General features: G+C 49.2%; 1 protein-coding gene across 2 annotated transcripts in view; it reads left to right on the top strand.

The window, feature by feature from the left end:
• SPACA1 (sperm acrosome associated 1) overlaps positions 1-26,082 on the top strand; it is a 49,523-nt gene that overhangs the window by 3,831 nt on the left and 19,610 nt on the right. For both annotated transcript variants that reach the window (XM_048508377.1, XM_048508386.1), the window contains exons 3-5: positions 4,100-4,201; positions 5,564-5,670; positions 6,776-6,911. In XM_048508377.1, the coding sequence (XP_048364334.1) occupies positions 4,100-4,201; positions 5,564-5,670; positions 6,776-6,911 (345 nt within the window). The remainder of the gene's footprint in view (positions 1-4,099; positions 4,202-5,563; positions 5,671-6,775; positions 6,912-26,082) is intronic.

Raw genomic sequence — 26,082 nt, 5'->3', positions numbered from 1 at the left:
AGATAGAATTGGAGCTGCAAGGGGGGGGGGGGGATTGGAATTCCCCCCATGCATGTTTTGTGGGCCCTAACTTGTTTTCTCTGATTGTGAACATCTGCAACACTTCCAGAAGGTGAAAAACTTTCTGAAGTATCTCATATGTCTTCCCACAATATTGGTGGATTCCGCACAGCACAAATATAACATCTTTAAGACATTATAAACAGTGTATTGTTGAAGGCTTTCACGGCAGGATTCAACTGGTTCTGGTGGGTTTTCTGGGCTGTGTGGCCGTGCTCTGGTGAATCTTGTTCCTAATGTTTCGCCTGCATCCGTGGCTGGCATCTTTAGAGGTGTACACCAGCTAGCCACAGATGCCAGCCACAGATGCAGGCGAAACGTTAGGAACAAGATCCACCAGACCACGGCCACACAGCCCAGAAAACCCACCAGAACCAATTATAAATAGCATTTTGGGGAAGAACTTCCCCCACAAGTGGGTTGAGAACAATTCCTGCATGCTGAGCAAATGCCAGCAGGAAGTGCTTTATTTCTCCTGCCCAAGCCTCTTTCATTTCTGCTGCTCACACCTGCCATTTTGGGTGCTCCAGCAGATTCTCTGTGGAGATTCCCCACAGAGTTTTCCTCTCCTTTCCACTCATCCGTCTGCTATTTCCCTGTAAAAAGTCGATGAATAAAGTTTGTCTAGCTTAGCGATCCTGTGCAAGTGTTGTTTTTCCTTTTTTTGTTTTGAGGGGGCTGTCTGCAAAGCTACTGCAACACAATTAGAGAAGCTGTAATATGCACATATTTGTGTTGACATAGCTTTGCAGACCACCCCCTCAAAACAAAACAAAAAAGGAAAAACAACATGTGCACAGAATCACTAGGTTAAACAAACTTTACTCATCTACATTTTACAGTGAAATAGCAAATGAGCTGCAAGCAGAGGAAACCTCCATGGGAAATCTCCACAGAGAATTTGCTGCAGCACACAAAATGGCTGGCCCCACTATGGAATTGAGAAGAGTGAGCTCCATGCAGCAGTTTGGGGGAAAAAATCCATTTTGGCAGCCAACGCTTGTGTTCTCCCATGCTGTGGGAACACAAAATGCCTAAACAGATCTTCTTGTAACATCCCAATACATTATATTTATGATGTGCAGAATCCACCATTGCTAGCTATGCTAAACTGCTTCTCTGCAACAATCTATTCTGTATTCAACCCTTCCTATATAATTATTCCTTCCACGTCACAACTTTCCCCATTGTGGTTTTGATATATCGTGGGTCAGCATAAGAAATTAAATGGGATTTTGGGGGGCAGTTTTAACTGCAGACAACATGTGAAGGCCAGTAGACGACACAGAAAATGTTTTGAAACTCAGTACTGCGTAAAATATATGTATAGTTTAGTATAATAACCTGTTTTATTTTTTAACACTATAAATATACACAATTTCTTTTTTAAAGTTAAAACAAGAAAAAAAATTCAGACTGGATTGAAGGGAGAGCCAAAACATTTTATGCAGATTTCCAGATTGCAGTGGACCTTGGACTGTATTCCCACCCCAGGCTGTGCCCAGGATTACCATGGATCAAAATTTCCAGGTATTCCACAGCCCAGAGTTGGCAACCCGATCTGGAGAGCAGTTGTAATTCTGGGTGATCTCCAGTGGATCAGTCCTAGTTACTCTGGAGGAAATGGCTGTTTTAGAGGTGGAGTCTATGGCATTGTATCCCTCGGAGATTCCTCCATTCCTCAAAACCCACCCTCCCCTTGTTTCAGCCCCTCCAGAAAAAATGACTGCTTTGGATAATGGACTCTGTTGTATTATATCCAGCTGAAGCCTCTCTAATCCCCAAACCCTGCTTTCCTGAAACTCTACCACAAATCTCCAGGAATTTCCCAACCTGGAGCTGGCAACCATAGACGCTTTTACACTGTTTTCATACCATTTTCACACCACTGTTTTTGGCCCATGCGGAATTTGCCTTTCTGTCTTTTACTGTTGGAACCAAACCAGGAATGTGTGGTTACCTAGCAGTGGCCATAAGGGAATTTGTTTCTTAAAGCAACAGCTGCTCTTTTATTATTTTAGGATTGTTTAAATCTCCAAGTTTTTTTTTCAGATTTCACATTTTCTGCAAACCTAGCATGTTTTTGATGTTTATAGAAACATGCTTCTTGCCCAGTTACAGAACAAGCACAGGATTTATGTATCTTCAGATTTAGCCGACTGGGCTATTAGTATTATGTTACTCCCTGATTTTTCTGTACTTATTGTTCTCTTTTTAATCATAAATTTCCTGTCCCTTTATGTTTGTTTGAAAAAATTCTCAACCTCCAAAACAAGAGGAATGTCTTTAATAAAAGTGTCAGTTTGTTGCCTTATAGACCTCTGTTTTCTTCGTCTTTGAAATGAGACATTCTCAGCAGTAGAGCATGATCCTTGTTTTATGACAGATCCAGCAAGTGTTGCTGCTTACCTCTGTAACTTAAAGTAATGTTTCCCTTGTTATATGTCACTGAAAAAATACTTAACAATCCATTAGTTTGCATTATAGGCATTTAAAGATACAAAATACGTGCAGTTTTTCATATGCGTAGGATTTAATATTCAATGGGCTTTGTCGTGTTTATCTCTGGGTGACATGAAGGTTTTTTTTCTGAACTCTTTTCTCCATTTCTCTACTGTTCAGCAAAACAAAAATATTTCTATAACGGATGGCAATCTATCCAGTGTTTACTGGGACTAAACATGCTATTCTCTCCTCCCTCGCATCCTATGCCATTTGAACGAACTGAGTACACAGTGTTTGGCAGAAGAAAAAGAGAAAAGCAAAAGAAACACAGCAGTTGTGTTGAATATGTTTATGTTTTTGAAAATGGCATGAGATTTCTTGTGTCTGAAACTCAGTACTGTTATCTAATTTGAATTATACATCCTAGCTCTGTTTTCTTCTGACTGCAATCCTCAGTGCATTTATTAGGGAGGAGGTATGATTGAACTCAGTGGGACTTGCTTCTAAGCAAATGTGCAGCTCAGAGTATGAAAGAATTGTGCAGCACAGTATCTTTTAGTCTCATGGTTTGGAACACATTAACAACACTGGATAACTTAAGGCTTGGTTAAACTTCAGTTGTGGGTATCATTGCCATGAGGCTAGTTTACAGTAACACACCAGAATCAAAATAGCCTCAAAATTATTATTGAATTTGGATAAAAGTGATTCAGTGGTATGGGTTTCTTTCTAGTACTTCCTTCTTTCAGCTGCATCTTTTATGGAGCATTGCACCTTGCTCAAGAACCTCCATTGGTGCATGTCAGGCATCAATGATGGCTGCTATGGAAAAAGAAGATTCTAGAATTCACGAGAGTTTGTCAGTAGTGCCTTCCAGGATCTTTTTTTAAAAATGCATCTTTTAAAAATGGCAATCCTAGTCAGGAATACATTTTAAATGAAATTCCCATGATAAAGGCTGATTTCATTTCTCAGAAAAGCAGTTTGCACATCTTTTTCCAATGTGTGAAAAAGAGGTTTTGTAGTCAGTACTTTGATTGACTTAGTACTTGGATTTTGGATCAGGAACCTGTTCGCGTACATGGCACCTCCCCAAAATGAGAAGAAACATGGCAGTATGTTTTCAAGGTGCATACCAAGGTAGAAATAATCTGTAGAAGAGTTTATTTAATGTGGGTTGCTTAAAAGGTATGTTCAACTTGACTTCCGGAGATGTCTTTGTTCACCTATGTGTAGTTACCTTCTTCTGGAAATTCCTGAATTCTGGGAGATGTTCAGCACTGTAATTTTCCATTAGTATCGATAAGGAGTAAAGGATCCTCAGCACCTGATTGTAATGAGCTCATCAGAGCAAAAATGCTCCTGGCACCAGATGGTGGAGGCTTTGAAAGGCCAGGTTCACCAAGGCTTCAAAACTAGTGTTGATATTTAAATTTTAATTAACTTGTTTGTTTTTAGCAGAGCGAAAAACGAAAACGCATATCGAGCTCATCCAAAAGGAAAGCATTAAGAATGATTTTACCCTGTTGATGATGTAGAAGAATATTACCCAGAAATTTGAAAAATGCTTGTACTTTTTATATTTGTATTAAAGGAATTGGCATCCGAGAAGTTATATTAACCAGTGGATGCCCTGGGGGTGAATCAAAATGTATTGTTCGTGTTGAGGAATGCAGAGGACCAACAGACTGTGGCTGTAAGTAGAACCTGATAAAGATACAGAGTGTGACTCAGTTACCCTGAGTAGATAGCAAACTTACAATTCATCTGTAATTGCCATGATGGCATTTGTACTTATGACATAGGCTAGAAGGGACAAGCTCCTGTCCTACTTTTTAGATGTGCCTTTTATGATTTTTAAATACTAAACAAGGATGCATTTTGTACTTATTCTGATTTGAGTCATAATTTCCAAGGTCATAGGCCAGTTATGCTGAGTATGTTTAGTTTGGTGAAGAGAAGGTTAAGAGGTGATATGATAGCCATGTTTAGATACTTGAAGGGATGTCATGTTGGTGAGGGAGCAAGCTTGTTTTCTGCTGCTCCAGAGATTAGGACCTGGAGTAATGGGGTCAAGGTACAGGAAAAGAGATTTTACCTAAATATCAGGAAAAACTTCTTTACAGTAAGGCCTGTTTAACAGTGGAATGCACTACCTCGGAGTATGGTGGAATCTCCTTCTTTGAAGGTTTTTAAAGAGAGGCTGGATGGCCATCTGTCAGGAGTGCTTTGATTATGTATTGCAGTGGGTTGGACTTGATGGCCCTTGGGGTCTCTTCCAACTCTTGGGGTCTCTTCCAACTGGGGGCAGCAAAAATTCCCAATCAAAGTAGATTTCACAAAATAAATATTCATGTAGAATTTAAGTAGTGATCCACTGATAGTTGCTAGTTGAACATGGGGTTTCAAGGTGGGATTTGTGGGATCCCCCCCCCCCCATTGGCACAGACATGGCAAGCAACAATCTTTCTAAAGCAGAAGCCAGCATGGCTGTAGTGCATAGACATTTGGCACGTTATTCATTTTATTAATACACTGATGCATTGATGTATTGTAAAATAAAATAAGAAAAAGTAATGATAAAATAAAGTCCACCGGCAGCCACTCAACCAGAGAGCAGAACAGAAATGGAGACTGCCGGGGATGAGGAGCGGGCTGGCCGGAAAAGTGGGAGGAGGGTAGGAGCCTTCCTACAAGTATGGGGAAAAGGAGGAGAGGGGTGGGAGGAAAAAACCTGAAGCCGGCATGGCACACATATTTGCTTCTCCCCTGTGAAGTGGGAAAAAAGGTCGAGTTTTCCCTGCTTCTAGAATATGCAGGGCTTCCCCTTGAAAAAGCACGGCCACTTCAGAGCAGCTGGGAAAATCATCGAACCCAAATCTTATATGGAAGCTGTTGCGTCATTAAAAATCTGATCTGAAGCAAAAGGACTGAAGCCAGGACTGTATCCGTGCATTATGGACTCTGGTCTGCAGTTGGGATAGTTCACAACATTGTGAGGTGTACTGTAATTTAAAAAACTGTGATATGAAATTACGATTTACATTGTCTTCTTCAGGGGGAAAACCAATTTCTGAAAGTCTTACTAGTGTGAAGATACCTTGCATTTTTGTACCTCCAGAAGATCGATTTACATACACTTGGAAAATGTTGATTCCAGACCAGGTAGGTAACTGTGCTTCATTTTGTGTATGTTTATTCATAGTCAGAGAAGGAAGAAAAAAAGACTACGGTTTGGGTTAGTAACACCAATTAGACCTATGCAATTTGCTCCTATAACCCCAAATGTGATTCAAAGTATGTGTGAAAGTAAAATGAAACAAAATAAAACCATTCTCCACAGTCTTTGTTCCTTGCCCTTCTTACAGCCTCATTCAGAACGGGGACTGAAAGGGCTTGGGGGAGTGACATAGCCTTTCGATGGAGTGATTGCCCTTCCTGGGGCACTACTGCAGTGGAGGAGGCAGACGTGCTGATGGCTGCCCCCCACTCAGCTCCGCTGCGGCAAATCTTGGAAGTCTAGACCGTGGCAGGGCAGCTCTGGGGTCACGATTGGATGCCAGCAGTGTATGTGTGTGAGTGTGTGGGGGGGGGGGGACTGGGAGCATATCCAGGGGTTTAGGGTTGGGAGTGTGGCACCCGGGCGCTCAGATTTATACCCCCCATGGACTGATGTAAGTCATATGAATTACTTTGTGTTTTTTGCCCCCCACACCACGAGAATGTCCTCTTGGAGACGATGGGGGCATCGTCATGCTGGAGGAACATTGATTGGTTCCTCCTCCTTTAAACTAACATTAGGACTATTCATAATGAATTAACCAAGGAAGGCAGAAAGGGAGTAGAAATGTTTGTTTTTTTTAAAAAACTTTTAAAAATGGCAATTGATTTCTGTCAGTTTCTTAAAATAACTTGGTGGTTGCTTCTTATGTGTTCAGATTCATAGTCTACCTTCTTCAATTAAAACAGACAATGATTTGCAAATAGGCTTTCTATAACATTTGAACTTATTTGAATAGAATGTGAATTCTGAAGGATACAATTTGGAATGGTTGTCTGAAGTCTGTGGTTCATTTTACTTTTCTTATTCACAGAACAGCTGATGAATTATTAGTTTTTAATTTTATTCCAATAAGGAAGGTTTCAGAGAATTATTGGTACAGAACACAATAAGAGAATGCTGCAAGTAGAAATGTTTTTAAAATTATCATTTTGATTTAGTGCATTCTTCTTTGTGAGAGTTTTCTTTTGATCACTTTTGAATTTATAGCAATCACTGATACTTCCTAATGATTCAGCTATTCTGGAGGTTCACAGAGATACACATCCAGTTGCCTTCGAGTGTGATACAAACGAAAATGATCAACTGATTGCATCTGTAAAATATACAGTGTATACAACAGCTGGTAAGTTCATAGAGACTTCATCAATAAGCGACAGGCAGAGCAAGCCATTAGAAACTACATTTGCTCCTCCTCTGTGGGTGGGGATGCTCTTGTGAAGATTTCATTAAAAGGAACCAATGGATAATGCTCAGCACTAGCATTTGGAGGACTGCATTTCAATAAGGCAAAGCCCTATTGGATCTGCTAGGCAACTGAGCAAATTTTCCATTCGAAACACACACACATAGAAACATTAAATTAAATGACATTTCTTCTTTATCTGTTAATTGGTTTCTGCCCTGGCTCAATTTACATATCTTTAGCATTTCCCCCCTATCACTGATATTGAAAGACAAGAAGATCAGGTAGTTTAACAGAAGCAGCTGTTGACACCTTGTTCAGTTCTCCCTGGGCCCTCTGTTATAATCTTGCCGTGCTGTGTAGTAAGTATTTCACTGATGTACTGCTTGCAGCTGTCACCTTGAATGTTGCTACTTAGAGCAGATACCCATTTTCAAGACTTCAAAACAAGCTTGAAATCAAAATAAAAACATGTTCCCCCCCACCCCCACTCATGCAGCAGTTGTCCTCCCTGTTGTGTTGCAATTATGATGCTGTTGGTTATCATGTTGCTGAGGCAGCAGAAGTCATAAGAGAGCTCCCTCGTGCTTAAAATCTTAACATCCTGGAGAAGCTTTAGAGAACTGTCTGCAAGAATGACATGAAGATATTGCACTGAACCACACCTGAAGTGGCACATGTCCCCTGCATAAATTTTCTGCACTTCCCCAGCCCCCTTGGCGCTACGCTACTGACCCACAGGGGAAACTTGTAGGTACTGATAGCTACATGTCAGTTTCACCAAGGGGGCAAGGCTGAGTATCATGATCCCAGTCCAAACCAGATCTTCACATGCCTGGGAACTGAGTTCCTAGCATAAAAGTCTAGGAGTATGTCTGACCCAAAGTCCTTGGGTCATGATAGCCATGTGGATTTTAGAATGTGTGAGTCAGCCTTAAGGGAATATACCCATAAATGAAAATTGCATGGTTGGAAATAACCCTGGGAGGACTAATCCAGAGCTTAAAATAATGAAGCATTTTCTTTGAGAAGAGGTATTGATTGATTAAATATAAATAATAGTGTTTTTGTTACAGCTATTGTGTTTCTGTTACAGGATTTCATTTCTATTTTATTACCACTTCCAAGGGTTGAGGGAATATCAGGGATAGCAAAGAATGCAGCACTGGAACTAAAGTGGGGAGGGGCCATTCATGACCCACAAGTTTTTTGCAAACTCCTGCTTTTTCTCTATAAGAATTTGTTGGTGGTGGGGAGGAGATTTCCACTTTTTGGATCAAAGACGTAAAAGCTGAAGCAGATATGGCCAGATAGATGAGGAATGGAAATATTTCTCTATCATAATGCATTGTCCTTACTGTAGGTGTTTTTCCTGTTCCATTGATTTTAGTGAAATTGAATTGGATCTTTTTTTCCTTTTTCAAGTCTCAGGCACAAACATAACATTTTCCCATTACTAAAAAGGTGCAGAATATCAACTGCAAGATAAGTTGTCATGAATTTTCCTGTTCATTTTCTTGATGATAACTAAGACTTAGGTGCAAGGAATGGCTTCTGATGCTATTAGATAAATGGCTGCCATCAAGAAACTACATTTTGGGCAACTTGAATTAGCAGTCTGGCCTAGGAATTCTATATTTTCGCTTTTTATTTTGTTGAGCAAAACACAAAACCCAGGAAGAAGCAGAATGCTTTATTTTTGCTCAGATTCACTGACTGTTGCTTTCTTTTGGATGCGAGGTAAACTTTCAATGGATGAAAAGTGCTGTTTGGTATCTTGTGATCTTTGTATGCATTTACTAACAACCAAGTCTTATACCATTGCATTAGTTCATCTGCTTGTGAGATTAGGGTGAGAACATAAAAGCCATGCTGGATCAAACTAAGGCCCACCAAGCCATTCATTCTTTTTTCACAAAGTGAACAACCAGATTCTTCTAGGAATTCTACAAACAAGATGACTGCAGCAGCATTATCCTACCTGTTTTGGGTAATACAGTGTGTGTTGAGAATATTTTCTTGAAATGAAATTATTTGTGGAGAAAGACAGTAGAAGAAAACTGTATATCAGCAATTCCCTCTTCTCTAGGTTCTCACACTATGATGGTACTTTTCAACTTACCAACAAACCTTGTGCTATTTGGAAATATAAGGGGTCAATCTGGGTATGCTTGTGACTTAGGGTATAGGCAGAATTTCTTCAGCTGGAAAAAACTGCAATTTGTTGTCTTAGATTCCTCTCCACCCATATGCAGTATGTGAATAATAATACTGGTCCTACTTTACAGGGCTGTAAGAAGGATCATAGAAAATAATAAGTGTGAAATGGTCCAAAGACTGAAAAACCATGGTATAAATGGTATTATCATCATGAGCTCAGTTGAGAGTCATATTATATTAAAACCCTAACCCTAATTTGACATCCAGTGTATCATCTGCCCTAGTTCTGACTTTTTGGTCTCCTCCCGGGGGGCAGGATTAGACACCATCCATAACTTGTGGATGGGTTTTATTGTTGCTACTGATTCTATTGATTTTTAACTGAATTATTCGATTTGTCCTTTTGTAATCTGTTGTTTATTGTCTGTTTGTGCGTTGTAAACCACTCTGAGCCCTTTGGGGGTAGAGTGGTCTATCAAGTCGAGGAGTAGTAGTAGTAGTAGTAGTAGTAGTAGTAGTAGTAGTAGTAGTAGTAGTAGTAGTAGTAGTAGTAGTAGTAGTAGTAACAGCAGCAGCATGTTTCCCTGAAAATAAGACAGTGTCTTATATTAATTTTTGCTCCCAAAGATGCACTATGTCTTATTTTCAGGGGATGTCTTATTTTTCCGCTCCACAGCTGCATGCTCTGGTCAACGGGCATGCTTCCAAACAAAAACTTTGGTACATCTTACTTTCGGGGGGTGCTTTATATTTAGCACTTCAGCAAAACCTCTACTTCGTCTTATTTTCGGGGAAACAGGGTAGTAATAGTAGTAGTAGTAAAGGAAGAAGAAATAATAGGCCTGCTAGAGAGGTAATGGAATTGCTTCATGAGGTTGTATGTAACAATATTATTCTCACTAGATAAAGCTTTATTCCTGCAAAAATAATGCTTCACTGCAGCAGTTATTCGCTTATAGGGATGAGTTGATGGGAGAATGAGAACATAAGAAGCATGTAAGTTTCAAAAGAGTAGAAACTGATCGACATGAGTATTTTCCCCTGATTTCCAGGTGGATGGTAGGGCAGTGTTAACTAAAAGGTATCCATAGGAAATATTTTGCACAGTATTCATCATTTTCTTGTCTAATATTCTATTTACTTATACTAATGGCAAACGTCTTGAAGGTGGACCAATTGTCAAAACTTCTCTACAGTTGAGGAGATGATTTTATCCTGCCTCCCCCTTCACTGACATAAAATTTTCAGTCAGACACTGAACAAGTTATATTTCATGTTTAGTATATACAAATAGATAGCATTAGTGAATAATAGCCTGTTTTTGATAAGCATTTCATATCTTTAGGCAGAGGCAGATACAGAAGTGCCATTGAGCCTCCTAGATCTCACCCTGTTTTTCTGCTCCTCCCTAGCCTTGCAGCCCACTTGCAAGAGAGTCTCAGCCCCTTTTTGAGTCCTGAAGTGCAGTTAAGAACCTGTCTTTCTCACAACATAGAGGCTGGGGTGCTAAATTAGACTCTGGGAGAGTCAGTCTAAATCCACTCTTTAATGCAGACTTGCCCGGTAAACTGGGGCCAGTCACTTTCAGCCTAATCTATCTCACAGGATTGTGAGGATAAAATGGAAAAAGAAAAAAAGCGGGACATAAATAAGAATAAACAAATGAATACAAACTTCCTACAAATTAGATTTTTTAATTTGACTTTTCAACAAGTAGGTCTTGCTTTTCCTATGTGTGTATGTCTGCTGTTAACTTTCTTCCTATCGAGCCTTTGGATTCTTTTTTGCTGTCAAGTCACAGTTAACTTAAAGTAGTTTGCCATTGCCTGCCTTTGCCTCATGACCTAGCATTCCTTGAGGTCTCACATCCAAATACTCACCAGAATTGGGCCTGGAGTATATGACTGGCCCAAGGTTTCCATAGTGCTTGTGGAGATTTGAACCTGAGTTTTCCAGATCCTACTCTGGTACCTTAACCACTACACCGTCCTGGCTCCCTGTGACTTAAAGACCTCCAAAATGCCCCTCTGTTAACAGCATTGCTGAGGTCTTGCAAACCGAAAGCTCTCTTTGTTGAGTCTCCTGAGTAGAAATTTAAAACACATCTCCCTCCTTTCTCTTCAACAAATTTCTGGTCACTGGAAGGAAAATTTCCCACTCATGAATAATTGTATTCTACATCTGCCATTTCTAGTGCATCACAGCTCCATTCCATACTCCAGCCTATTATGTTTTTTTAACTTGCTTTTGACAAACCCAGTGACATAAGGCAGTTTATTCATGTTTTCTGATAATATTTCTGCGGGGGAAGGAGTGTGTTGTAAGGGAAAGGGATGATTCTTCTCCTCTTGCCATTAGAGGAGAGAGCCAGACAAGATCCTGCGTGTGCTCCTTGCTCTGTCACCCGGATGAGTGAGAGTGTGTTGGCAACTACAAGGGAGGAGGTGGAGGCAGCAGCAGGCCAGTCTTCAGAAATGGCAGCATCACTCCCATGAATATTATACAGCTGGCTGGGCTGAGGCAATACTGCAGTGGAGATTTCATTAATTCAGTTCATTTCCTATGTAGGCAGAGACTATTGCGTTGCAACATGTTTCCCTGTAAAGTGCATGTGACACATTAGCTGTTTTCACTGCCTGGTGTGGAAATTAGGAATATCAGTGGCAATGATTGATTTTCAGAGCACGGAGTATTCATCCACTCAGCTGTTGATGAGGAGAGATTTAGCACTCCCACGGCTTACTGCCTTCCCAAGGATCCCTGGCACAGAGACAGACTTCTCTTTTACCTATGGAGGAGGAAAGCAAAAGGCCCTGAGGCCTGGCACATAGCCTCCTTTAGTTGGACCAGGAACTAGTCAACATTGGCTTTTCCTGCAAGTGCCAAAAATTCCTCCACCAGCTGCGTTTGGATGTTCTAACCATATGTAAGGGATGCATGTGGGGAGAAGTGGGGTCATAACAGCAAACTTCATTCTTGACTTCCCTCTATTAGAACGTATTCATGGAGCCTTACCTGGACAAGTGACTATCTGTACACTTATGGAAAATGTACATACATTCCAGTAAACATGAGGAGGTCAGTCATTGAGCTGGCAGTAACAATCACCCTTTCCGCTGATTAATTCTAGATTATCAGTCATTGCCCACTGTCATAGGCAAGAAGTTGTGAGGAGAGATGCCACTGGTAATCCAAAATCTGTCAATAGTGATCCTGCAATGGGGATGGGAATTCGATATGCTGTGCTGCTTATCACTGATCAGTGCAACAGCAGATCAGTGTTTTTCTCCCATGTTTGTAATTGGTAAATAGCCTGACAAACTCCAGAGGGAAGCAGTGTTACCTCGTGTGTCAAATTCTGGGGGAGGGGGGGAACTTACTAGTCTGCTTCAGAAAAAAAAGTCTTGTAGCTCCTTGTGTTGTGGCTAAGCTTTCACAGATGAGTCCTATGTTATCAGATATATACAGTGCATTCACAATTGGCAAACTTGCATATAAATGGTTGTAGAGACCAATTGTACACAGTGCGGTCAAAGACAATGAAAAAACTGATATTAGAACTATAAGAGTTTTGGTGCCTGTATGATCTGTATATGCATGTATGTATTTATCTAGAAACTTTGTATGCCATCTCTCTAGACCTATTCAAAATGATATGATCAGGACCATGCATCTGCTAGGACTCCAGAGTTATTTATTTATTTAGAGTCATTGGTATCATGAGGGTACACATAACCTACATGTACAACCTCTCCTTGACAAATTACAAGAATGCGTGCGGAAGTAAGAATGAGGCTAGCTAGTGCAAATCCACTCTCCCCTTAAGCACATTCACTCTCCCCAGACTTTAACTTTTGGACAGTATTAAAACTGACTGTGACATTTTTATGTAGGTCTCAGTTATATAAAAAGGAAGCACAGTGACAGTACAGCTAAGCTAGGTGCTAACATTCCTGGATACACTAAGTGAATTTGATACCTGTAGTTTGATAGGAAATCATTGTCTTTATTGAGTCCTGATGAGATCGTTCCATGCTCCCTGATGATTTCTAATAGAGCAGTTTCATGCTGAAGCTTCCCTTTGAAGTTCTTTTGTTGAAAAATGGTACCGTTCAGGTCAGTCATCATTCTTCAACAAAGGAACTTCAAAGGTAGACTCTAGCATGAAACTGTTCAATTAGTGTCAAGTTTCTAGATTAATTCTGTCTTCCCAGACTTCAAGAAGGGCAATGGTTGCTATCCCACTACATGTATTTAATTAACTTAGCTAGTCTAGAAAGTTTGCATTAAAACTTATTGTTGCTGTTGTGAAATTCTGCTATGTTTTTCTTGTATACAATGGAAACTTGCATATATAGGTCACAGAAACACATTTTACACATCATTGCGTTAGCCCAACCTGTTCCCCTTATATCTCCCAATTGAAGGCCCACTTCATGCATCCTATGAAGTGGCTATCCTCCATAAATGGTTATTTCAAAAGTACAGTAAGAAGGAGAATTTTGGTTTTTAACATATTTATTCAGGCTATTCAAACTGTGCATTCTTAGCATTGGCCTGAAGGCAGCTCTAAGCAATACAAAATGAAAAACAATCAAAACAGGAAACACACCAGAGAGGCAGTTGGGCTTTTGGATGACAAAGGAATAAAATGATGGCTAAAAAAAATTGAGAAATAGTGGAGAAACTAAATGGGAATAAGCAGTGTAGTGGCCAAATCTGCAGATGACACAAAATATTCAGGATGGTGAAGACCAGGGCCAACTATGAAGGGCTCCAGGAGGATCTTCACAGATTGGGTGAGTAAACAGCAGTATGGCAAGTAAAGTATAATTTAGGTAAATGCAAGGTGGTATATACTGTAACAGATACCTCTAGCTTTAAGTATACGTTAATAAAGTCTGAATTTGCTGAGACTAAGAATGGATGAAAGGAATGGATGAAAGGAAATATTTCTTTATTCAATAAGTGACTAAAATGTCGAGTTTGCTGCCTGAGGATGTAGTGATGGTCATGAGCATAGGTGGCTTAAAAGGTGATTAGAGAGATCCATGGAGGATAGATCTATGAATAGCTACTAGAAGTGGCGACTAAAGGGAATTTTGGGGCAGTAAATCCTTAATTACCAATGCCAGGATGCAACATCTGGAAAAGGCCTTGTTTTCTAGGCTGTTTTTGGCTCTATTGAGTAATAGGTTGACCATTGTGTGAGACAGGAAGCTAGACTAGATGGTCCACTGCTCTGATCCATCAGAGCTCACCTTTAACATGTAAACGCCGATTAAAACTGTAAGGTCATGAGGAAAGACAGGGCATCAATATTTTTAAAGTGCTAATAAATAAAGAAACAAAGTAAAATTAGAAACTGGTATAAAACCAATTGGTACAAAGCAATGGTCCCTCTAAGTGTTACCCAGTTCTTCGTTGCAGTCCGAAAACACTGCATGAAACTAAGCTGCCCAGGAGAGTGCCCCCAGTGGCCCCTTATCTGCACAACATCCAGCTGCACACACGTGCAGCTTACAGGGAACCAAACTTCCGCAAACTGGGAACCGGTATATTTTTTCGTGAAAGGGAGTGGAGCACAATGCATCTTTGTTCAATAGTTTTGGAGGGCAATTGTACTGGCAATTCAACATTCCAAATTTTCCATTGCTATCATCTAAGATATGTTCTGTGTAGGATATATTTTGCTGTATTGTCTCTTTTGAACCTCACTACATCATGATTTTGGATGCAATTCACTAAATTTCACTTGAAACATCTGTATATCTTTTGTCTTTATTCTACTTTCTAGGGATATCTTGATATCATATGCATGTTGCAGTATTTGTTATGTATGTATGTTATGTGTTTGGTTGTTATGTTATGTTGTATTCACCATGAAAGATTGAGTAGGGCGGATTCCGCATGGGCAAAAACAGCAGTGTGAAAACGGTGTGAAAACAGTGTAAATCCTTTTACCGTTTCACACTGTTTTCACACCACTGTTTTTGGCCCATGCGGAAGCCGCATAGGAGAGAGTTCTTGAAACTTTTTGTGAAACAGTCGTAGTAAACTATACTCTGTCTCACCAAAAAAAAAACAACGAAATTGTAACATCATTTACCACGTACCAGACTGTCCTTGTTTTAGAATGCTCCACTTGAGTCCTAGCGCCTACCTAGTTCTGTTAGGTAGGCACCAGGACCCAAACAGAGCGTTCTAAAAGAAAAGTGGTTCAGCACATGGTGAATGAAGTTACAATTTTGGTATTTTCTTTTGGTGAGACATAGTATAGTAAAGCTTGGCCTCAGCGCTCAGCTGAAATAATGAGGTTGTGATACAATGTAGCTGTTATCCCTGAATTTGTAAGAGTATGAACTTTTATTGAATCTATGTTGGAAGGAACAGGGGTTTCTGTTGTAATCCATCTGGTATATAATTGCTGTTCTCCACTTACTGAACATGTAAATATTTCAAGTTGTGGTCTCTTTTGGAGTGATAAAGTGACTGCTGACAGCAATTTTTCTTGAAACAGTATTATTTGCAAAGCAAGGGAACAGAAGAACTTGGTATCTATTGGCAATTCCGCTCTAGGCTTTATTTGCTGTTGAGATACTTTCTCCTTTCTGCTATAGGATCCCACACCATTTTGGAGATCTAATGACTTAGTCTGGGTGTTAGTAGCACCTGATTTTCCCTAGCAGTGAGAAACCCCAGCAGGAACACTTTACCCTGGTTGGTTCACTTTGGGAAATTTAATCGCTATTGCTTCACAGTACTTTAAAACCCCAATCACCATTTCATCTTTATAAAACATAAAGTGGATAGAAGTTATTTTCAAAAGAAGCAAGTTTTGAAGAATTCACTGTGGACGTGCTGCTAAGTATTAGTATATTATGGGCAACTATAAAGGTGTCTGGCATCCTGCAAAACAATGGCCTATTCCAGAACATTCTGTCTTTTCTTGTAAATAATTCAGATGTAGACCCCCCCCCCCCACAACTGCTTGATCACTTGGTGACTCAGAAAGTGGATTGTGCCAGATCCTTTATTAATCATTGAGGCAAAACTCCTACAGATTATAATGAAAGCTTTCTTTAAGTGGTAAGCAGAGGATTCCTTTTCACTATTTTCTTGTATCTTGTTCTCTAAAGTAAAATTGTTCATATCCTTTTTGCGTTTGCAGTCTGCCTTTATTGAAGAGGTATGTTATTAACTTGAAGACAACTCAAGCTGCAGAACAAATTTGTATTTTGACCATTTGCTGGTTTCTGAGCAGCATTTCAACTGTTTGAAGCCAGGTGAACTGTGAGATAAATACAAATGAGATATTTTTCCTCACTAATAGAATAGAGTACTTCATAACAATTGTCATTAGTTACTGCCTTACTGGTTAGAAACAAAAGAAGTATGTGCCCTTAGATTGCTGTGACCATGGGCCTGCTGTGCAGCTGCAGGCTAATTGATGTCCTTCTAAACTTCAGTTCTCATCTTGTATATGAAAAATTCATACTCAAGTATATATGTCTGACAAAGAATTGCCTGATTTTCTCTTCATAGAATCATAGAGTTGGAAGAGACCACAATGGCCATCAACTCCAATCCCCTGCCATGCTGGAATACATAATCAAAACACCCCTGCCAGATGGTCTTCCAGCCTCTGTTTAAAAACCTCTAAAGAAGCGTATTCCACTGTCAAACAGCCCTTACTGTCAGGAAGTTTTTCCTGTTTAGGTGAAATCTCTTTTCCTGTACCTTGAATCCATTATTCCTTGTCTCTGAAGCAGCAGAAAACAAGCTTGCTCCCTCTTCAATATGACATAATATTTCGACATGGTTATCATGGTCACCACTTAACCTTCTCTTCTTCAGACTAAACATATCCTTCTCACTAAGTCTCCCCTACATAGGACACAGATTCCATACCTTTTACGATTTGGATTGCACTCTTCTGGATCTGTTCCAGCTTGTCAATATCCTTCTTGAATTGTGGTGCCCAGAACTGGACACAGTATTCCAGGTGAGGTCTGACCAATGCAGAATAGAGCGGTACTATTACATCCCTCTATCTAGACACCATACTCCTCTTGATACAGCCCAGGATTTCATTGACTTTCTTGACTGCTGCATCACACTGGTGACTCATGTTCAGTTCGTGATCTACCAGGATTCCCAGATCCCTTTCACATGTAGTGTTGTCAAGCCAGATGTCACCCATCCTATATCTGTGCATTTCAATTTTTTCTGCCTAAGTGGAGTATCTTACATTTATCTTGGTTGATATTCATTTTGTTAGTTTTGGTCCAGCTCTCTAATCTGTCCAGGTCATTTGAATTCTGACCCTGTCATCTGGGGTATTAGCTACCCCTCCTAATTTGGCGTCATCTGCAGATTTGATTAACTTGCCCTCTATTTCATCATCCAAGTCACTGATAAAAAAATATTGAATAGCACTGGGCCCAGGACAGAACCCTTCGGCACCCCACTAGTCACTTCTCTCCAGGATGAAGATGAGCTACTGGTGAGGACCCTTTGAGTTTGGTCAGTCAACCAATTACAAATCTATCTAACAGTAGCATTGTCTGGTCCACATTTTACTAGCTTGCTTGCAAGAATGTCATGGGGGACATTGTCAAAGGCCTTACTAAAATTGAGGTATTCTACATCCACAGCATCTCCCTCATTTACCAAGCTTGTCACCCTATTTAAAAAAGATATAGCATTAATCTGGCATGGCTCATTTTAAAGAAAGCTATGTTGACTTTTAGTGATTACAGTATTCCCTTCTAAGTGCTTACAGACTGCCTGTTTAATTATCTGCTCTAGAAACTTTCCTGGAAGTGATGTCAGGCTGACTGGGCAGTAATTGTTTGGTTCCTCTTTTTCCCTCTTTTTGAAGATGCGGGACAGTATTAGCCCTCCTCCGGTCCACTGGGACTTCTCCAGGAATTTTCAAAGACTATTGCAAGTGCTTTTGAGATTACTTCTGCCAGATCTTCTAATAACCTGAAATGTAGTTCATCAGGCCCTGGAAATTTGAATTCATTTAAAGTAGCCAGCTATTCCTGTACTACCTCTTTATTCTGTGCTGAATTTCCACTACTTTATTCTGTGCTGAATTTCTGTTCCATTTCCCCCAGTTGGGCACTGTTTTCCTTTTGGGAAAAAACCAAGGCAAAGAAGGTGTTGAGTAGTTCTGCCTTTCTTCTTTCCCCTGTTAGCATTTTGCCATCGTCTCCATCCAGTGATCCTATTGTATCCCTTTTCTTCCTTTTGCTATGGGTATAACCAAGAAAGCCTTGTTTATTGTTTTTAACCTCTCTGGCAAGCCTGAGCTCATTCTGAACTTTAGCTTTTCTGACTTTCTCCCTAAACATTCTGACTATTTGTTTGAATTCCTCTTTGGTGATTTCACCCTTTCCCATTTCTTGTACATGTTCCTTTTAAATCTCAGTTCAGTTGAAAGTTCTTTAGACATCCATGCTGGTTTCCTTAGACACCTCCCATTTTTCTTCCTCATTGGAACCATTTAAAATTGTGCCTTCAAGATCTCACTTTTAAGAAACTTCTATCCATCTTGTACGCTTTTCTTGTAGGGTTTGTTTTAATTAGTAGGCAGCGAACCTTTTCCTAGCTTGCAGGTGTAGTGATGGAAAATGCTCAGTTCAAAGTGGGGAAACAGTGCAGGGGTGTCTATTCATAATGTGGACATAATTGATGTGCAGTAGTAATTTAGTAGTAGTAATTTAGTAGTAAACAGCCATCCATCCATTCCTTGGTCGGTAAATGAGTACCTAGCACATAGCTAGGGGGTAAAGAATAGCCGGGGAAAGCAATGGCAAACTACCCCACAAAAACGGCTTGCCTATGAAATCACTGCTTGCAGTGGTACCCCAGGGTCGGACACGACTGAAGGGGAAACTTTACTTTACTTTAGTAATTTCTGCATCATCTTTGAAAATGTCCCACTATAGCATTTTTAATTGCTTCGGTAGCACCAGGCAGCTTCACTATCTATAGGCATGAAGTTGTGTTCATAGAATGGAATGCTAAATTTTTGACTCTGCCTTTAGAGAGACTTCAACGAACAAGTAGTTGATTTATCTATATTGTTTTATGTTCCTGATGGTGAAGCCAGTGATATTGATTAATTAAGCTGATGTGACACTATGAAGTGTACACAAAAATTGCATCTGCTTAGGGAATAAAAGCTGCCATTTATAGTCCAACTTATGTAGACTATACAGTTGTCAGGTTGCTAGTAAATTTGTCTCACTAGTCAGCAGGGTTGCTTCAAGGTGGGGCTTGGAGTTCTTTTAGAATTATAACTGATCTCCAACCTACAGTGGAATCTCGGTTTTCGTTGGTAATCTGTCCGAAAAGAATCTATGAAAACAGAACCCGATGAAAACTGAGGCAAACTTTTCCATAGGAATCAATGTAAATCCAATTAATCCGTTTTAGGCACTCCAAACAACATACCAAAAACACATTTTTAGTGAATAAACCAAGTATTTAATGCTGAGAACAGTAACAAACAGTAACACTAGGACCAGCTTCAGAGCCAGTGGCCCAATGTCGCAACAGAAAGCTGTCCAAAGAGGTCTGTCTCTGATGCCTCTTTAAGATTTGTCTGAAATGGGGGAAGACATTGTCGTTAAACAATTTGCAGACACGGCCTGCAACAGCTTTGTCCGGGTGATTTTTCTCCACAAACCCCTGCACCTTACTGAAAATCGATGAAAACCGAAGCAAATCGATGAAAACCAAGATAAATTTTTCACGAAAAAAATCGATGAAAACCGAAACCGATGAAAACGGAAGGCAATGAAAAACCAAAGTTCCACTGTATAGATATCAATTCCCTTGGAAAAACTGCAGCTTCAGAGAGTGTCCCATTTAAACTAACTCTTGTGGAAAAGCTGACCAGAGCTTTGGAGTCTCCAGGTTGATTTGTCCCAAAGGGATGGTTTGGTAAATGTTCATGATACTATTGGTGGAAGCGGGCTGTAGGGGGATGTGAGGAGGCCATGTGAGGAGACCAGAGCCGCAGCGAGGGGGAACTGTGCCCAGGGCACGTGTGTGCCCTGTGCCACTGCCCTGCCATGCTATGCCCCTGCACCAGTGTGCGCCCAGTGCAAGACGTCGCCCCCGTCCCCTGGGTGCTACGCCACTGGAGGAAACTGAAGGAATGAAGGCAAGGGTACTTGATGTGGAAAAGATGGTTCAGGTGACTGTATACAATACTAGAAGCATCTGAGCCAAGAGTGCTTGGTGATAAATGATGGATAGAGAAGGAAATTTAAAACTTTGGGGAACTCAGTGGGATACGGTAAGGGATACATGGAGGGACATGTCGAGTAGTTGCTTTGTAGAACAAAGGAAGCATAGACTCAAATAAGCTAGAAAGGATTAGGGGAATGAGCTCCTCCACAGAATCACTACAGTTTTAGATTTCGGGTCCTAAGGGTTACTAAAAAATGGGGGGGGGGGTGAACTGACACCTGTCTGATCAAAACCATGGGGCTACTGTTTAGATGGAAGAGGAAATAAGGAAGTTGCTTGAATGTTGTAATACTGGGTGACTTCAACTATTCTCACCTTGACAAGGCTTATGAGTGTTCCAGTCATGTTGGAGAAGTAAGGTTCCTAGATATTATAAATTCTGATGCATTGGAACAGTTAGTCCCAGAGCTAAGAGAGGGGTGATAGGTTCTGAGTGGGGCATGAGAACTAAAATCAGATATAGATGTCATAGAACTGAGGAAAAGGGAGCACAATAATATTGAGTTCAACATTCATGTCAATGGGAAGTTGTCTCCAAAGTCCAAAATAAACACATTTATTTTAAAAGAGGCAACTTTACAAGAATGAGGGCACTAGTTGTGGGAAGCAAGTTCAACAAGAAAATCAAGAGAGTCAGATCCCTTTGGGATGCTCTGAAGCTATTTAAAACCACATAAGTGGAGGCCCAAATTAGGTTAGGAAAGGTAACACCAAGTCTAAAAGGATGCCTGCATGGTTAATTTATAAGAGGCAAAAAGGTTTCATTTGGAAAGGAGTAGGTTTGCCTGAATGATATGAACAGAACAGAACCCAAGATGTAGCAAAAGAAATGCAAGTTAACAATTTGATGAAAAATAATGTGTGAATGGATTGCTAAAAACTTCAAGGCATATAATAAGTATTTCTTCAACTTTATCAAGAGTAAGAAATCTGCCCAAAAGGCAGTTAGGCCATTGAATGACAAAGTACTAAAATGATTGCTTAAAGAGGATGGGGAAATGCCAGAGAACTGAGTGATTTTTTTGGCATCTGTTTTCAGTATGGAAAATGTGGGGGATATCCCAAGACCACAGGGAAGCATGTCTAAAAAACTGAGTCAGAGATTATTAGAGATGGTATTCCAGGACTATTTAACAAAATAAAACAAATAATGTATTGTCGAAGGCTTTCACGGCGTCGAGGAATCCCTTTTGCTGGAAACTGTGTAGTTTCCGGGCTGTATGGCCGTGTTCTAGCAGCATTCTCTCCTGACGTTTCGCCTGCATCTGTGGCTGGCATCTTCAGAGGATCTGAAGATGCCAGCCACAGATGCAGGGCTTATCCTCTGAAGATGCCAGTGGGGGGGTGGGGGGGGGGGGGGGTGGGGGGGGGGGGGGGTGGGGGGGGGGGGGGGTGGGGGGGGGGGGGGGTGGGGGGGGGGGGGGGTGGGGGGGGGGGGGGGTGGGGGGGGGGGGGGGTGGGGGGGGGGGGGGGTGGGGGGGGGGGGGGGTGGGGGGGGGGGGGGGTGGGGGGGGGGGGGGGTGGGGGGGGGGGGGGGTGGGGGGGGGGGGGGGTGGGGGGGGGGGGGGGTGGGGGGGGGGGGGGGTGGGGGGGGGGGGGGGTGGGGGGGGGGGGGGGTGGGGGGGGGGGGGGGTGGGGGGGGGGGGGGGTGGGGGGGGGGGGGGGTGGGGGGGGGGGGGGGTGGGGGGGGGGGGGGGTGGGGGGGGGGGGGGGTGGGGGGGGGGGGGGGTGGGGGGGGGGGGGGGTGGGGGGGGGGGGGGGTGGGGGGGGGGGGGGGTGGGGGGGGGGGGGGGTGGGGGGGGGGGGGGGTGGGGGGGGGGGGGGGTGGGGGGGGGGGGGGGTGGGGGGGGGGGGGGGTGGGGGGGGGGGGGGGTGGGGGGGGGGGGGGGTGGGGGGGGGGGGGGGTGGGGGGGGGGGGGGGTGGGGGGGGGGGGGGGTGGGGGGGGGGGGGGGTGGGGGGGGGGGGGGGTGGGGGGGGGGGGGGGTGGGGGGGGGGGGGGGTGGGGGGGGGGGGGGGTGGGGGGGGGGGGGGGTGGGGGGGGGGGGGGGTGGGGGGGGGGGGGGGTGGGGGGGGGGGGGGGTGGGGGGGGGGGGGGGTGGGGGGGGGGGGGGGTGGGGGGGGGGGGGGGTGGGGGGGGGGGGGGGTGGGGGGGGGGGGGGGTGGGGGGGGGGGGGGGTGGGGGGGGGGGGGGGTGGGGGGGGGGGGGGGTGGGGGGGGGGGGGGGTGGGGGGGGGGGGGGGTGGGGGGGGGGGGGGGTGGGGGGGGGGGGGGGTGGGGGGGGGGGGGGGTGGGGGGGGGGGGGGGTGGGGGGGGGGGGGGGTGGGGGGGGGGGGGGGTGGGGGGGGGGGGGGGTGGGGGGGGGGGGGGGTGGGGGGGGGGGGGGGTGGGGGGGGGGGGGGGTGGGGGGGGGGGGGGGTGGGGGGGGGGGGGGGTGGGGGGGGGGGGGGGTGGGGGGGGGGGGGGGTGGGGGGGGGGGGGGGTGGGGGGGGGGGGGGGTGGGGGGGGGGGGGGGTGGGGGGGGGGGGGGGTGGGGGGGGGGGGGGGTGGGGGGGGGGGGGGGTGGGGGGGGGGGGGGGTGGGGGGGGGGGGGGGTGGGGGGGGGGGGGGGTGGGGGGGGGGGGGGGTGGGGGGGGGGGGGGGTGGGGGGGGGGGGGGGTGGGGGGGGGGGGGGGTGGGGGGGGGGGGGGGTGGGGGGGGGGGGGGGTGGGGGGGGGGGGGGGTGGGGGGGGGGGGGGGTGGGGGGGGGGGGGGGTGGGGGGGGGGGGGGGTGGGGGGGGGGGGGGGTGGGGGGGGGGGGGGGTGGGGGGGGGGGGGGGTGGGGGGGGGGGGGGGTGGGGGGGGGGGGGGGTGGGGGGGGGGGGGGGTGGGGGGGGGGGGGGGTGGGGGGGGGGGGGGGTGGGGGGGGGGGGGGGTGGGGGGGGGGGGGGGTGGGGGGGGGGGGGGGTGGGGGGGGGGGGGGGTGGGGGGGGGGGGGGGTGGGGGGGGGGGGGGGTGGGGGGGGGGGGGGGTGGGGGGGGGGGGGGGTGGGGGGGGGGGGGGGTGGGGGGGGGGGGGGGTGGGGGGGGGGGGGGGTGGGGGGGGGGGGGGGTGGGGGGGGGGGGGGGTGGGGGGGGGGGGGGGTGGGGGGGGGGGGGGGTGGGGGGGGGGGGGGGTGGGGGGGGGGGGGGGTGGGGGGGGGGGGGGGTGGGGGGGGGGGGGGGTGGGGGGGGGGGGGGGTGGGGGGGGGGGGGGGTGGGGGGGGGGGGGGGTGGGGGGGGGGGGGGGTGGGGGGGGGGGGGGGTGGGGGGGGGGGGGGGTGGGGGGGGGGGGGGGTGGGGGGGGGGGGGGGTGGGGGGGGGGGGGGGTGGGGGGGGGGGGGGGTGGGGGGGGGGGGGGGTGGGGGGGGGGGGGGGTGGGGGGGGGGGGGGGTGGGGGGGGGGGGGGGTGGGGGGGGGGGGGGGTGGGGGGGGGGGGGGGTGGGGGGGGGGGGGGGTGGGGGGGGGGGGGGGTGGGGGGGGGGGGGGGTGGGGGGGGGGGGGGGTGGGGGGGGGGGGGGGTGGGGGGGGGGGGGGGTGGGGGGGGGGGGGGGTGGGGGGGGGGGGGGGTGGGGGGGGGGGGGGGTGGGGGGGGGGGGGGGTGGGGGGGGGGGGGGGTGGGGGGGGGGGGGGGTGGGGGGGGGGGGGGGTGGGGGGGGGGGGGGGTGGGGGGGGGGGGGGGTGGGGGGGGGGGGGGGTGGGGGGGGGGGGGGGTGGGGGGGGGGGGGGGTGGGGGGGGGGGGGGGTGGGGGGGGGGGGGGGTGGGGGGGGGGGGGGGTGGGGGGGGGGGGGGGTGGGGGGGGGGGGGGGTGGGGGGGGGGGGGGGTGGGGGGGGGGGGGGGTGGGGGGGGGGGGGGGTGGGGGGGGGGGGGGGTGGGGGGGGGGGGGGGTGGGGGGGGGGGGGGGTGGGGGGGGGGGGGGGTGGGGGGGGGGGGGGGTGGGGGGGGGGGGGGGTGGGGGGGGGGGGGGGTGGGGGGGGGGGGGGGTGGGGGGGGGGGGGGGTGGGGGGGGGGGGGGGTGGGGGGGGGGGGGGGTGGGGGGGGGGGGGGGTGGGGGGGGGGGGGGGTGGGGGGGGGGGGGGGTGGGGGGGGGGGGGGGTGGGGGGGGGGGGGGGTGGGGGGGGGGGGGGGTGGGGGGGGGGGGGGGTGGGGGGGGGGGGGGGTGGGGGGGGGGGGGGGTGGGGGGGGGGGGGGGTGGGGGGGGGGGGGGGTGGGGGGGGGGGGGGGTGGGGGGGGGGGGGGGTGGGGGGGGGGGGGGGTGGGGGGGGGGGGGGGTGGGGGGGGGGGGGGGTGGGGGGGGGGGGGGGTGGGGGGGGGGGGGGGTGGGGGGGGGGGGGGGTGGGGGGGGGGGGGGGTGGGGGGGGGGGGGGGTGGGGGGGGGGGGGGGTGGGGGGGGGGGGGGGTGGGGGGGGGGGGGGGTGGGGGGGGGGGGGGGTGGGGGGGGGGGGGGGTGGGGGGGGGGGGGGGTGGGGGGGGGGGGGGGTGGGGGGGGGGGGGGGTGGGGGGGGGGGGGGGTGGGGGGGGGGGGGGGTGGGGGGGGGGGGGGGTGGGGGGGGGGGGGGGTGGGGGGGGGGGGGGGTGGGGGGGGGGGGGGGTGGGGGGGGGGGGGGGTGGGGGGGGGGGGGGGTGGGGGGGGGGGGGGGTGGGGGGGGGGGGGGGTGGGGGGGGGGGGGGGTGGGGGGGGGGGGGGGTGGGGGGGGGGGGGGGTGGGGGGGGGGGGGGGTGGGGGGGGGGGGGGGTGGGGGGGGGGGGGGGTGGGGGGGGGGGGGGGTGGGGGGGGGGGGGGGTGGGGGGGGGGGGGGGTGGGGGGGGGGGGGGGTGGGGGGGGGGGGGGGTGGGGGGGGGGGGGGGTGGGGGGGGGGGGGGGTGGGGGGGGGGGGGGGTGGGGGGGGGGGGGGGTGGGGGGGGGGGGGGGTGGGGGGGGGGGGGGGTGGGGGGGGGGGGGGGTGGGGGGGGGGGGGGGTGGGGGGGGGGGGGGGTGGGGGGGGGGGGGGGTGGGGGGGGGGGGGGGTGGGGGGGGGGGGGGGTGGGGGGGGGGGGGGGTGGGGGGGGGGGGGGGTGGGGGGGGGGGGGGGTGGGGGGGGGGGGGGGTGGGGGGGGGGGGGGGTGGGGGGGGGGGGGGGTGGGGGGGGGGGGGGGTGGGGGGGGGGGGGGGTGGGGGGGGGGGGGGGTGGGGGGGGGGGGGGGTGGGGGGGGGGGGGGGTGGGGGGGGGGGGGGGTGGGGGGGGGGGGGGGTGGGGGGGGGGGGGGGTGGGGGGGGGGGGGGGTGGGGGGGGGGGGGGGTGGGGGGGGGGGGGGGTGGGGGGGGGGGGGGGTGGGGGGGGGGGGGGGTGGGGGGGGGGGGGGGTGGGGGGGGGGGGGGGTGGGGGGGGGGGGGGGTGGGGGGGGGGGGGGGTGGGGGGGGGGGGGGGTGGGGGGGGGGGGGGGTGGGGGGGGGGGGGGGTGGGGGGGGGGGGGGGTGGGGGGGGGGGGGGGTGGGGGGGGGGGGGGGTGGGGGGGGGGGGGGGTGGGGGGGGGGGGGGGTGGGGGGGGGGGGGGGTGGGGGGGGGGGGGGGTGGGGGGGGGGGGGGGTGGGGGGGGGGGGGGGTGGGGGGGGGGGGGGGTGGGGGGGGGGGGGGGTGGGGGGGGGGGGGGGTGGGGGGGGGGGGGGGTGGGGGGGGGGGGGG

Source organism: Sphaerodactylus townsendi, linkage group LG01 (assembly GCF_021028975.2).
Source record: "Sphaerodactylus townsendi isolate TG3544 linkage group LG01, MPM_Stown_v2.3, whole genome shotgun sequence".
Taxonomy (NCBI): Eukaryota; Metazoa; Chordata; class Lepidosauria; order Squamata; family Sphaerodactylidae; genus Sphaerodactylus; species Sphaerodactylus townsendi.
Note: the sequence above shows the minus strand (reverse complement) of the source record. Positions and strands in the feature narration are given on the sequence as shown.